The sequence below is a fragment of the Anser brachyrhynchus genome (assembly GCF_964034855.1).
Source record: "Anser brachyrhynchus genome assembly, chromosome: 6".
Lineage (NCBI taxonomy): Eukaryota > Metazoa > Chordata > Aves > Anseriformes > Anatidae > Anser > Anser brachyrhynchus.
Genome location: NC_137700.1, coordinates 14,489,291 through 14,503,902, shown reverse-complemented (window position 1 = coordinate 14,503,902; position 14,612 = coordinate 14,489,291). Strand labels below are relative to the sequence as shown.

The 14,612-nt window shown below is 34.8% G+C and overlaps 1 protein-coding gene across 4 annotated transcripts in view; it reads left to right on the top strand.

Moving 5' to 3' along the window:
• Positions 1 to 14,612, top strand: part of LDB3 (LIM domain binding 3) — a 121,830-nt gene that overhangs the window by 90,307 nt on the left and 16,911 nt on the right. Inside the window, exons 8-11 of one of the 4 annotated variants that reach the window (XM_080597927.1) lie at positions 3,479 to 3,649; positions 5,247 to 5,354; positions 10,110 to 10,157; positions 12,847 to 12,974. In XM_080597927.1, the coding sequence (XP_080454053.1) occupies positions 3,479 to 3,649; positions 5,247 to 5,354; positions 10,110 to 10,157; positions 12,847 to 12,974 (455 nt within the window). The remainder of the gene's footprint in view (positions 1 to 3,478; positions 3,650 to 5,246; positions 5,355 to 10,109; positions 10,158 to 12,846; positions 12,975 to 14,612) is intronic. The other 3 variants (XM_080597928.1, XM_080597929.1, XM_080597930.1) reach the window with 3 other exon arrangements.

Below are 14,612 nucleotides of genomic sequence, written 5' to 3'. Positions count from 1 at the left end.
TCCAGACAGAAATGCCCGTGGCCTAAAAGGCAGATGTGTAAGTTCCATAAATTCCAGCAACCTCAAGTTCCCATGGATTTTACATGTTAAAGTGACACTCTTAAGGATTTCATCCAGAATATACAGGCTAGAGCCATTAAGCACCTTCTGCAGAAAAGCAGCAGCTGATACTATTCACTGTATTTCTACAAGCATTCCCATATTCAAATGCAAAATTCTTCCACAGTCTTTCTCTAAATATCTTCTCCAGCACTTCATTCTAAAAATGCTAATGTAAAACAGATAAGTTTTGCCTATTCATTTTGATTTTGTCCCATATATTTTCAATTTTATACAAGAGATCTGTTGGATGACTTGAAACAAAAAGGACTTCATGCATTATATAAAGGAGACTAAGTGCAGCTGTAATAATCTATTCAATTGTTATTTGGACAGAAAGTCTCATAATTTAAGATTCTACTGAGATCACGAAGAGTCATCTGCAGTTTATTTTTAATGTTTGAGTGCATTTGTTGCTCTGTTTCCTCATTATGGTTGTTAACCATTATTATCCTCTTAACCTCTACTGATCGGTGTTACTTTCCATGAGTGAAAATCAGTTGAGTATGTGTTTGTGTTCATCCACTTAACTTACTCACATCATGCATTTTATGTTTGTTACAAATACAGAGATGTTTCAGAAGATACATTTCCTTTGATTTTCCTTAAAATGCAAAATACTGTAGATACTAAAAGTGTACAGAATACCTGTTTAAAATAGAAAACTTAATAATGAAGCTGTTAAAATAGATTACTTTTTTATAAACAGCATTCACATTTACAAACTCTCAAAATTCTTCCACACCTGAATAACTTAAAAAATAATAATAATAATAAATTGAAGTTCTAGAAAGGAGGCAATTTGGGGAAAAAATATTTGAATATCTACATAAAATATCTATTTAAAATTCATAGTGGGTCAGTTAAAAACAGTCAAGTTAGTCTGAATTCGTTCTATAAAAAGAGAATTAGTTACCAACTGTACACACATGTAGTGAAATCACCCTGAGTTTTAAGGTTTTTATATATTTCATTTATATCTATTCTACTTCCTTTTTCTGTTGAACAGTTAGTGTGTTCTGCCCTGCAGGAATGTGACCAAGCCTCTAACATTTTACTCGCATTAAAAATCTATTACAGCATGTAAGATAAAATTTCTTTCTATTTCTCTTAAATTTTTTAAGGTATTTCAGTATATTTGCATTTAGTTCATATGTGTTTGTCCAGTTGACATCTGTCTCCATACAGGTCCGTGTCTACGTACATTCTCCTCTTTCCTATTTTTTTTTTCTTTAGTATGTATCAATGAGTATGTGTTTTGGTTAACATTTTGGAGATTGTTACACATATAAGTAACCTCACTATTTTCTTCTATTTAAGGTATGAAGTTTTGATTCTTTTGATATCTGTAGCAATTTTCATTTCAGTGGAAATAGACAAAATAGGTGTAATCATTGTTTGTTTTTAGGACATGCATGAAAATCCATTATAAAATGGAATATAATAATGTACAGTTTGTCCTTTCATGTTTGCTCAATCAAAGATGTGTAAATACAAAATTTTGAGTCAACATCATGTAATGTGAAAATTCCAGCGCCTGCTGTTGCTGGGGGGGGAATTGTGCGAGTATTCCTTTACCTTAAAACTCAGTAATAGACTAGCCCATGATCCATAGCTGTGATGTGTAAGATACAGCTACTTTGCTACATAGCTATCTAATTGATGCAGTATTAACGAAGTGGAAAAATTTACAACATAATGCAAATGCATCAAGAGGGAGAGTTAATCTTGAATTTAAATGCAGGTTATAATGAACAAACTTTTGCAAAAGTGGTGCAAAAGTTTTTCACATAATGATTTGAAATCCAGAATTGCAAACAAGATGAGTATTTTCAAAAGTCCACTTGCTATGTTTAATCAGTGGATGTAGCAAAGATGCTTCCATTTCAGCTAATCAAACAGTAAAATACTTAGCTGAAATAAGAGACGCCATCACTTAGACTACCAGACCCACAGAACAAGGTGTCGTATGAGAGGAGGACAGGGGAAATGGGACAGTCCCTTGAAGAGCAAGGGGTATCCTGAATTCTGAAGTACTAAACACTCATTCTAGCTCCTGAGGAGTGCAACTTGTAAGATCGGTTTCTGAGAGAAGCAAAAGAAAATATTAGACAGAATGGCTGAAAGACAGAACTCCCCACTCCCCCACCGAGAACTTTTAAATGACATAGTGATTTTTATTTGTTTTATTGACAACTAAATAATGAATGTACATATTACTCTCCTTTTGTTAATATCCAATTCATTGACACAATCAGCAAAGACCTAGAATCTTGTAAATCCATCAAAATATATATATTTTTTTCATTGGATGTTAAGAAGAGCTAGTGGAAGACAAACTGAACCTCACAAAAGATTGTTTCAATTTTTAACTCTAAGTTATCTTTCAAGGTTGTTTAATGGATCAACTTACCCAATTTGTCTGTTTGTAACAGATGAATAATACTTTCCAATCTGAGTGACGGTGTAAGGCTAAAATATGTTAACGAGCACTGCACACTCACATAGCAAGCAGTGCAAGATGTTAGCAAAATGACCACAGGATACAAGACTAGACTTTGTTCATTTAAATCTATTTTGCAATCAAAGATAACAGAGAAGTATAAATGTTTATTTTATCTGTGCCACAAGAGGACCCCAAGGATAACGCATGCTCATCACCCAAGTGGTTTTAAACCTAAGATAGTAAAATGTTATGCTACTTTTTTTTTCATTACATACTTTTCTTATGTATAAAAAGGTGAGTTGTCTTATCACTTGATAGGTTGGCCAGCATAACATGGGGTGAATTTAGGGCAGAGATGAGCTAACGATCGGTGGACTCTTAAACACATCTTTCCAGTACCTATATGGCAGAAAACTGACTGAAGTCAGCACAAAAGTGTGCTGTATCTCTAGACTTTAAGAACCTGCAGGAAACCTGCTGCTACAAAACTGTAATAATATCCCTTAAACTGCTTTTCTTCATCTAATTTGGAGGTTTACTCTTCAATGTAAACTTCAGCTCCTGGAGTAAATATCGTGTGAAATTTATCCTAACTCAAAGAGTTTGTGACAGGGTCTATACAACTATTGAAGTACTGCACGCCACGCTCCCTATTGCTGGCTTCGGTGGGAAGAGGACTTCAGTGTTGTATCAGATCTGGGATAAATTTCAGTCAGGACCAAAAACTGCATTACAGTCTTAACTGCTCATATGAAAAGGCCTAACAAATGTCTTTTTTATCACGCCCCCCCTCCCCCCATTGTGCTTTTCTCTCAGTAACACAGCCTGCTACTATGTTTGCAGATTCGGGTGCAAACATAGGTTTCATGCTCTACATTTAAATATGCACCTTTTTAAGATGCTTCTTGTTTTATTTAATTTAACTCTAATTAGTATCCCTGTTGAGCATGCTCCGGTGTCTACCAGCTCTGCCTCTGCTCCTGCACCACATGCTTCAGCACATCAGCCTGCTACTGCTGCTCAAAATACAGCCAGTCTGATGACACCGCCAGCAACCACTCCCACCTCAGTAGTGCAAGAGTCTTTCTCATCCTCCTTCCAAAGGTAACGCTTCGTTGCTTTTTCCTTTCGCAGATGTACCCCTGTATGGCTCTGGAAATGCTGCATACACATTCTAAACTTAAGAATGTTGTATGTACATGCTGTAGCCTTTTTATATGCTTTTATGTATTTTGTTGTGTTTTTTTTTTCTTATTTTAAAGTACGTTCATGTTTGCAAAGAACTTGCAAAATAAAACTGTCCTAAAAATATATTTTTTTAAAAAATAGCATTGTCTGGTATATAGTTTACATTTTCAAAAAAAAAAAGTTTGGGGTTAAAACCAAAAGTGTTTTTTCACTGCTTGTAATAAAACCAAAACAACATCTCACAGCTTGTCTTAATAGTGTTTCTAAAGTACAACATTAAGTGGAAGATCCAAAAAAAAATAAAAAAAGTAATTTACTGATGTGATTGAGCTTATCATATTGTAGCAGATGTCAGTAGAACAGGATGCACAGTGACCAGTAAAACCACACATCTTATGATTGAGTGCACTGAGTATTAAGTCAATTCATCTCTAATAGTTTGATCTACGTTTTTTTTTCTAATGCAATTCAGTTATAGAGCTAATGTGAGTTTCTAGGAGTGGTATATCAGAAGCGATAAGACTCAGTCTGTGAAGAAATAGATGGGATTTATGCTGCTGTCACATTACAGTAGTTTTGGGGATAGTAGGAGTGAATTTTTGCTGTATATTATTCATTCTTTGGGTTTTGCTACATTAATATTCCTAAAATGTTTATATTTTATCATGCTTTAAAAAATCCAAGGAAAAACACATAATCAGTAATACAAACTACTTTAAATAAGTGAGATCTAAGATGTAGTCTGCCATATCTTAGAATTCTGTAAATAGATTTGGAAGCGTTCTTAGCTCTATTTCTTGTTTAATTTTTTCTATTTCACTTAAATTATATACGTATACCAACTACTTAGTTTTTCACTTTAGTCGTTTTTTTCCAAATCATCACCTACTGGATTCCAGTGTTTTTATTCCAGTGCAAGAAAACCAATCATCCAGCCAGCAAAAGAGGTTTGAATAAGGTATTATACTGTAATTCGGAACTGTGCTGAAAGGCATGTCACCTGAAATAATGATATGGCTTAAGCAATTTTATCCTGTTGTTGAAACTGTAACATGAAAAAAATGAATTATCTAATACACTCCTCAAAAACAAATGCCTCTACTCAACTAATAATGCCAATAACTTTTAAGGAGAATCTTTTATCTGGTATTGCTTTCATATTAAAATGTTTAGCTTGAATTCAGACTCAAACATCCTCAGATTTTGCAGGTAAAAATATGTATTGTTGGCAAAAGTCCTGTCCTGAAATATTGTCTGTTTTAGTTTTCAATACATTCTGTTTTTAAGATTTTTTACATTATGTGTGCATTTTGTCTTGTGTTCTGTAGGGATGTTGCTTGGTTGTGCTGTTCTGTAAGTCTGCAGATGTACACTACAGAAAACCGGTTCCTGGTGACTATGCAGCAGTCCTCTTGTACCTGAACTCCGACAAATCTTGGTTCTGATATCGTGATTTTTGTCCCTGTGAAATTATTTTGTACATGCTTTCATGCTTTTACTGTGTCTTCTGCAGAGTGCTTGCAGCCCCCAGCTCTCTTTCACAACCTAAGCCTTTCCTTGGGTCCAAGAACATGTCATTAGCAGCTTCCACTATTTCATCTGCTATCTCATCTCAGTCTAGGTATACCTACAAAGCTCTTTTCTGTTTCTTTTTAATTAATTTGTTTTGGTTCTGTATTACTCTCTTAAATTTAAGGTATTCTGCTTCTTAAGAGATTGGTTTTGTGAAGAATATTGAAAAGCCTTATGTGTTTAATGGAATAGCCTTCTTGCTTGATCATTCACATTAAAACCCAGGTAGTAAACACCTAGGGTTTAGTCTTAGGATATGTAACCAAAACATCTTTTTAGATCAAAGGTATTTCAGTTGGTTAGTTTGTCCTGGTTTTGCCATCTTAAAATGAAAATACGCATCAAGCCTCAGTGAGGCCAGGCAGGCATGACAGACTTTTTTTTTCCCCCCTCACGGTCAAAACACAGGATCATAGTTTAAGCATCTGATGCACTTTCAAAGGACCACAGATCTCCTTTTATTACAGTCTTAGTTGTGGCTAATGAAAGACTACTGATAGACAAAGATAGGATCTATCACAAGAAAGAATGCTGCTGTACTGTCCCACTGCTAAGCTTTTTCTTAGCTTTCATTAACACTTTATCAAGACTAACAGAGGAAAAAGCAGTAGATTTTAAGGTTCATTATTTGAATAGAGTCTTCACAAATAATGAAAGAGTGAGTCAGCAATACATTCAAAATGGTTATTATCCCAAGTCTTTTTTACCTTAAAACAAAATGTAGTTAGGAATCACCCAAAGGTGTTGCTTGAAATGAACAAAGCATATAGGTTTGAAGGCTACACATTAGCGGTAAAATAATCTTATTCAAGAGTATCATAAAAAACAGCAGTTAAGCACTAAGCACTGTTACTTGAAAGCATTTTGGTTGGCCTCACATCACTGAAACCGAAGCAAAAATGAAATAGCTACAGAACAGAAGATCAGGAGAGTTGTGAGTTTTAGGATGTAAGCATGGTTTTTTGTTTCTATAATTCCCCGTATGAAGCTGCTAAAAGATAAGAAATAAAACTAACTGTTGATGCAATGCCATATATTTGAGTGGAAGTACAATAGTCATATCTTCAGTTTTGATTACATCATGAATTTGGTGAACGTCACCAAGAATGTTACCCAGAATGGAAGGACAGAATGGAACAGGTCTTGCAAGGGTTTTTACTGCCAGTGACATCTAGTTTTATGTATGAACTTGCAAAATTCCCAAGAGATTAGTTATGTAGGTAATTCATTATTTGTGGGTATCCATCTTAAAATACTGTGAGAGGACCTAATTTTCGAATTACGAGTGCTCAGTACATTTCAGAAGTAACTCTTACACTGTCTTTTTGCTCAGTTCTGTGCTCAGATTAGGCTCTTAAATGTATTAGGCTCTTAAATGTCATTGGTATTATTTTATCTGATGTTTGTTTAACTAACAAATCTTTTTCAGTCAGTTGGAATGATTGCATAGCTTTATGAGAATAGGGTCCTATGTAGCTCTTCTAGGAGTCTGTTACAAGTCTCTAATAACCAAAAAAAGACCCATACTTATTAAGCAACAATAATAATAACTGTGTGTATTTGAGCTTGTTTATAACACTGGTGTGCAAAATCCATTTATTTTTTTCTGAGCTCCAGAAGAGACTCAGTTTTAGTATTTCTCCAAGCTAAGGACTGAAATGTATCCATCAGTGAGAACATGAAATCAAATTCAGGTTGACTATTTTGGCCAGTCAGTGGACATCTATTTATTTCATCAGCCTATATCTTAGGACCCATATAAATCTTGATATGATATGTGTATTTTTACATATCTGCACGAGAGATTTCCTTTGTGTTCTACTAACTTCAGTGAGAATTATACAAAAGAGCTAGTTAATAGGTCTCACGTAGTAGCCTGCATGTAGTAATACAGCATGTAGTACTTCTTATTTCTGCAGTAATTTGAGATTAGTGTTAACTTCGTAAAAGGCTCTAGCTCTTTTAAGAATAATTATTAGATAATGAAAAAAATTTTACGTAGTGAACAACTTTGTAGCAATCCAGAAAGATAAAATCACAGATGCCTTTATTGCATATATCACTTTCAGGGATCCATCAGTAAAACTGCAATAAAGTTTATTTTATTGCACACCCTAGATTAGAGAGGTTTTTTTTACACTCCAGTGAAAAAAAAAGTATTATCCATGGATAATTTCTGTCTAAGTACCCTATAAGTACCTAAATATCTTGAATGAGAGAACATATTTCTAACTATAACAACTAATAAATTAGAGCAAGTATAACGCTATTGCTTCATTCAGAATTATCCATTCCACTTTAATTTCACATGCCTTTCATTCAGCAAAGGGAAGCAATGTGAGGCCTTGAAGCTATAAAATCATTTATAATTATTAATTCATTTCTAGTTACGTATCAATATTACAAGGACAGAGCCAGGCCCTTTGCAGTGGTTTCCTGTGGGAGGATAGGAGGCAATGATTGCAAACTGAAAAGAGAGGTTCTGACTGGCTAAGGAGAAAACCTTAAGCCACCCTTCAAGTCGAGCAGGGCAACAGGTTGTACAGAGAGGCAGAAAGGTCTCCATTTTTGAAGGTTTTCGAGACCACACTGGATAAAACCTTGAGCAACCTGGTCTGACCTCAGAGCTGGCATTGCTTTGAGCAAGAGCTTGGATGAGAGACCTCCTGAGGTCCTTCCCAACCTGAAAGCCCCTGAGAATCTATGAAAAACAGGTGTCCACTTCAGAGAGCAATGTTTTAATCAGACTACTAAAAGCTACTGCTCATAGGCAGCAATTACCTAAGTCAGAGAGAGAAAATCTACAGCAATCAGCTTTGTATTCCAGTGCCCTAAAATCTTACTTGCCAGTGGATGACAGAGGTATCATGCTGACATATACTTTGTTATACAACGGCGTTGTTATCAGCAGGTATATATTATTCTCTTAGGTAATATCTTTCCGGGTAGTTCAGTAATGCAACAAGCCTTAGGACATAAAGGCAAATCAGAAACTTGTAAGACTTGTTAAAAATTGCTTCCCTGACAATCAGGTACAAGATGCAAATTTGCATTCTGTTGGAAAGTTATGTTGCAGCTGAAATTTGTTCTTTATCTTTGTGCACTAGTTTCATGTTTGTTTATTTTTAAAACTGCCACATATTATAGCTAGTGTGGTCTAAGTAAGGGCCTAAAAGGTGTTTCTAAATTAATTTATAGTTCAAATTGTTGAGCATCTGATAGTTTTCATTTAGAAATCAAGCAATGCATTAGCATGAAAAAATACAGATTTAAAAGTCTGGTTTCACCTTGACATATACCATTGGAGCATTACTGTAGTTCATATTTTATTTTGAACTAAAATTATATGGATAATCTTATTTACAACAGTATACCTGTCTTGTAAAATATGTTCAGGTAGAATGAGTCTAAGGCTGTCCCACCACTGATCCCGTAGTTTGTTTTTTCTTCCTTCAGATACCTTAGAAAACATCTATCAAGAAAATGCAGGAGGATTTCTTGATCAATGTCCTTAGCTATTTTAATCTTTTTTAAAGCTTGTTAGGTCGGTTTTATCTATTTCTTACTTTTGCTTTTTTGAGCAAGGCTGTATGTACACATAACAACTAACGTGGGTAAAATCTTCATAATCTTCTTGAAGAAGGATGTTTGTAGTCATTAATCTTTAACTGATCGCATTTCCCTTACTTTTAAACCTGCAATGTTAATCCTTTCCACTTACAATCTTGCTTACAAAGAAGAAAGCACAGCAGGAGTCTTTTAAGTAAGCCACAAAGCTCTTTATGTGATTGGTGATGCCATTGGGAGGGTAAAAGCAGGGCAACCAGTGAGACCAGCACTCTGGGAATACAAAAGCAGGAGAAGCAATGGAGAGTCAGGATTATGGTTCAAAAAAAAAAAAGGGGTAGCTCTTGTGATTCTAGAGTCTGAATCCAAGCACTGTGTCTGTGGTAAAGGGAAGAAAAACTCTTCTCCAAAATGGAGGAAAATAACTGGTACCTGATGGGGTCCTACTGTTATTTTTGGCAAATGGGGCCTGTGTTCCTGTGTGATGTGGTTGCTGCCACACAGCTCTGCACTGCTCTGCATTTAGACAGGGCGCATGTTCATTCTGAACCCTCTTGTTTCTCAGATCATATGTTGTGCAAAGTCTTAAGTACTTGTATTTACATAAATGAATCATTTGTTCTGTAATGATACAGTTTCCCCAAGGAAAAAAATCTACCTGTTCACCCAGAGCTATGATCAACACATAAACAGTAGAATGGTACTGCAATGGAGAAATTGATTGTGATAGCTTGATGCTGCCATTTCAACTATTTTCTGCTTGTCCTTTCTGCGGGGTTTATCCTTGTTGACCCATAACTCTAGGAAACTTAGCTGAACATTGAACATTCATTCATTCAAGTTTTGCTTATGCATAAATTAAGCTTGTGATACTGACAAAAAGAAACTTATACTTAATTTTCTGTGATGATACAAATTGATGGTGAATGTCAAAGACTCAGTGGTTGAATTAGAATTCCATAACTAAAAAGTAAACAAAACTGGATGACAGCAGCTTATGGAGCAATATACTCAGCTCATTTACTTGTTACCCTTGTTGAGGTTTCACTATGATTCCCTGATCAAGTTAAGCAAAATGTAATGTAATACTGATCTTATATCATTATAAATATGTACATGTTGTTTACTATAGCATTTACTAAGAGTAGCTCCTATTCATGAAGAAATTCACTATAGGACAAGATATCCCAATTTTCTTGGTATATTCTTTTCAAATACAACTTTTGTCTCATTTTAGTTTCAACCGGCATTCTTCCACCTCCATCAGCTACCAGTCAAAGAAGAGGTATAAAAATGTTTTGTGCAGCTACTCTACCTTGAAAGCACTTAACAGTTTATTGCTGCTAATAGGCATCTAGTGAAGTATTAACATGAAAATCTGCCTAGAAATATTTACTTTCTTACAACTAATAGTTTTCAGAGCCAGTATTTAATTCATTGCCTGTCACATGCCATTGGCTGCTACAGATAAATTCAGTAAAGGTGCTTTCACTGCTTTTTATATGCCATTGCTTCCTGTTACATAAGAGCATCTTTGACACTTGGGACATCTTTTTTCTTTTTCTTCTTCATTCTTTTTCTCTTTTTTTCCCCTTTTTCTTTTTTTTATAATGATACGCTATTTCCTTTTCTTCAGCAAAATTCTGATAAATCTTTTAACTTCACTAAAACCCTTAATGATGTAGTATAACACTTTATTTCTCTGACAAACCTTTTTATCTTCCTTACTATATTTAATATGCATCATATATTTGTAAAATATTTCAGTAGTTGGCTTCTAATTTTGTCATGAATTTGATACTAAGAATACAATTCTTTTTGGTATTGTTTTTGTCTTTTCAACTTATTTTCCCTACACATACGAGGAAATCTGGTAGCATGGTTTTATCATGCTATTAGCTTTAAAAACAAAAAACAAAACATTTTTCTTCATGGCAGTCTAAGTATCACTAACCTGGCTCAGAACTTCTTTGTGTTTTGTGCGTTAAAAGATGTTGAAATGAGTCTTTACACCAATGGCCCTGCACCCCTGGAAGCAGGCTTTCCTGATTGTGTGCCATTTTCAGATTAAGGCTGTACAACACACATGATTCAAATCTTTTAATCCACATAGTAAATATTGATCTCTGATCCTGTAAAGGTAAGTATGTGTTTTTTTTTTTTACTGGTTTTCTGTCTAGTTTACCTTGAACAATAGATTTTTAAACAAGGAAAAATCTTTAGATACTGCATATTTAGCTAAAGGCATTTTAATAGACGTGTCAAGTCAGTGTATATGAAGTATCACTCTTCCTCTCTGTGCTACAGTGAGAGGAATGATTCTCTGTCCAGTGACCCCAAGTACAGTCTGTTCTTATGCATTATAGATATGGAGGGATCAATAGGAAGTAGATGTTCTGAATGGAAAGTAAAAAATCTTACTGTGCTTTGGTTGTTACAAAGTCATGGCACAGTGCACAACAGAATTTACAGTAAATACAAAATCAGTGAAATAGTTTATCTTGGAGAGCCTGTTGGGCCCAAATGGGCCCAAATCCAGCCTTAAGTCCTCGACTAGGTATAGAAATAACTAGCTATTATCATTATAGCAATAGCAATGTGTCTAGGTCTAAATAAATAAGCAAAATAAATCGGCTTGAGGCAGCAACGCTCAGCATACTAGATCTGTAGTATAAGCACTGTCAGAGCAGAAAAAAATTGTGTTTTCAGGATAGTTTTGTTATTTAAAAATCAAATCAAAATTTTATGTTCGTAAGATTTTTTAACCGTTACTGGAAGGAATTTGCTGGTTTTGTCACAGGTAAAAATTATAACATGCTCTCCAGACTGAATCTGTTTCCATTGTCAGAGAAAGTACAAGCAAAGATTAATCATTGATCTTGCAAAGCAGGACATTTCTTCTCTTCTTCTGCTTGCGAACTGTCTCTTACAGCCAAAGATGCTATAGAAATAAATGCTGAAATCTCAGCACAAATAAATAGGTATCTAGCTTATTGAGTCAGTGAAACGGAAAGGAAAAAGAGTAAAGCTATGTTACGAGGGTAAGTATAAAAGATGTTAAACACTGAATGGTTTCTGTTACTGCAGGGATCACAGTATCTATCTGTTGCCTTTTCCGTGTACTTCGTTATTGCATTCTCTCTTGCTTGCTTTGTTTGTTATGCTCTTTTAGCAGCCTGTGAGTCAAAATTATTATAAATAGAATCATGAAATAGAGCCATCCTAAGTAACAAGCAAATAGAAGAGGCATTTACTTCTATGTGCTAATATAATCAGAATCGCTATTTGAGCCATAAAGTGGAGAAAAATGATTCCTTATTGATGTTTGGAACCCCGAGCAAAGGTTTTTAGTCAAGGAATGCAGAAATCACATCACAGTATTGCATATCATGTGCTTTTCAGTTAGCTGAATCCAAGCATTAGAAAAATTAACATAAATTAATCTCAGTCTAAAAAAGTTTCAGAATTCTTCTTTTAAAAGAGCATTCTAATCTTTTTGAAGTGAGTACTATGCATATATAACCAGTAGTTAGTAATTAAATTCCATAAATAGTGCTTCTGAGCAATCTTTTTAAGTCAATGAGAAATCCCCCATTGATTTATCTTGGACAAGAACAGGCTTGTTGGTTTGTAAAGGGCCAGAAAACCAAAACTTTTTGTGCGTGTTCCTGACGTCCGATCAATTCTTAAACTGAGAATGTCTTCAATACATTTGTCTTATTCCTTCAGTAAGCTGTCTTCTGTGACAAGAACAACTTGGCATTATTTAAAACCCTTATCCAGCTAGTTTTTCTTTCTGAAGAATTGTCCAAGCCTTTCCTAGCAATGATTAATGAATCTCAAAGTATTCTCTCTGTAGCTCTCAAGGACGATACCTTTGGCATACTATGGAAGCTTCCAGATCTCTTGATTTCCTAATCAGTAACTTCTGCTGTTTATATATGAAGTTGCTCATACCTTCATTTTGCTTTTAGAAACACAACCCAGTCATATACACCAATGCCTGTTTCTGCAAGCTATGGTGAAAGTCCTGCTGCTTCTGCTGCTTCAAAACCAAGAGTTATCACTACTGCCAGCATAAAGCCCTCTGTCTACCAGTCAGGTAAGGAGACTTAGGAGTACTGAAATGTATGTACATTTCGTTTAGGAAAAGAATATGTGAATTTTTGCAATAGGACACACACACATCTAAAAAGATTTATATAGATGGAATCAAATGCTGCTGGATTGTTAGATTTGCTTCAGCTTCAGATCAAGGATTACATTGTATTATGCTTTAGAGTGGAAAATGTGAAATGGAGAAGGAAGAAGAAGAAAAGCAAGGGAAAAGTCTCTAAGAACTATATGTGACCCAACTTTTCCAAAGAAATGCATTTGTAAAATAGCCTAGCGCACCCTTTCAGGAATCCCAGGGCACTTCAGAATTGATAAACTATCTGGAGAATGTATATGTCAGGAAGGAGATGAAGTAAGTGAAGTAGGCTATTTGCAAAATAGATAAGGCCGTATATTGAACCTCTAAAATTCAGGCTTATATTTGGAATAAAGAATGACCTGTTAAAATACTTATGCTTCCATTTCCCACAGATTCAATTACTGGAGGAATATGTTTGATTATTCATTTGTGCGGAAAATATGCTCCTTGATGTTATTTAAATCCCAGTTGAATTAATGTGTTACAAATGGAGTGAACTTCCAAAACCATTGATGACCAAAATGTGAACCTTGAAAATGAACAAATTACATGCAGCAACAATATAAGTCTAAATGCTGTTCTGTTTCAAATTAAGTTTGTTCTGACCTTAGCAAGAGAACTAAAAAGTTGATTTATATTTTGACAGTCAAGTAAATATGAAAAGGCCAACAATTCTAACAATCTTAAACTGTTTTTTTTTCTGTAGTGCTTTGTATCTGGACCTACTGAAATTAAACCGTTAAATTTTAAAAATGTTAAAATTTTACTTAGATATAAAACAGGTTGATTTATCTTTGTATTTGATATAAAAAGGTGGAAAAAAGCCAGTTCGGAGCTTTAACAAGCTATTTAGGGGTCACAGAGTCAATAATCTTCACTTTTTCCTCATTTGATTTTGGTTAGGTGTGTCAGCATATACTGTTCTCACTGAAGCCAAATGTTATTATTTCTGTGGTGCAAAAGAAGGAAAGATGAGAACAGAGGATTTACTTCAGTAAGATGGCTCAGAGCAAACTGTGGCATGTCCAAGTATCTCCTAAATAAACTGATTAATATCAAATCACACACTTATTTGGGGGGAAGTGTAAACTGGTTTACACAAACCTGCCACAGAAATAAATTAGAAGGTATATCTATTAAGGAAGAAGCTGACTGTTGAATTTGACTTGGAATAAGAGGCAATGTTTTTACTTTCCAATGTGATGGGCATCTTCTTTGCAATACCTTATATCGCTGGTTTTGAGCCCCACTGCCTCACAATGATGGCTTAAAATGCACAGTATGGAAACTATGTTCTGTGTTGCTATGTATACAGTGAACGCATTTCAAATGTATGTATTGTCTGCCTGCATGTGGGAAATTCTTATTTTGAAGGCACAACAAAGATGTAATGTATTCCAGAAGACAAGAGAAAATTCAGAGTAATACATAATGTGATAAATTACAAATGCAAATAACAGTAAAGAGTTGCCAGAGAAAGAAACAGTAAATCTCTCTGTATTTTTTAGAAGTTTAGAATAAAATAGAGTAGTTCAGTTGGAAGGT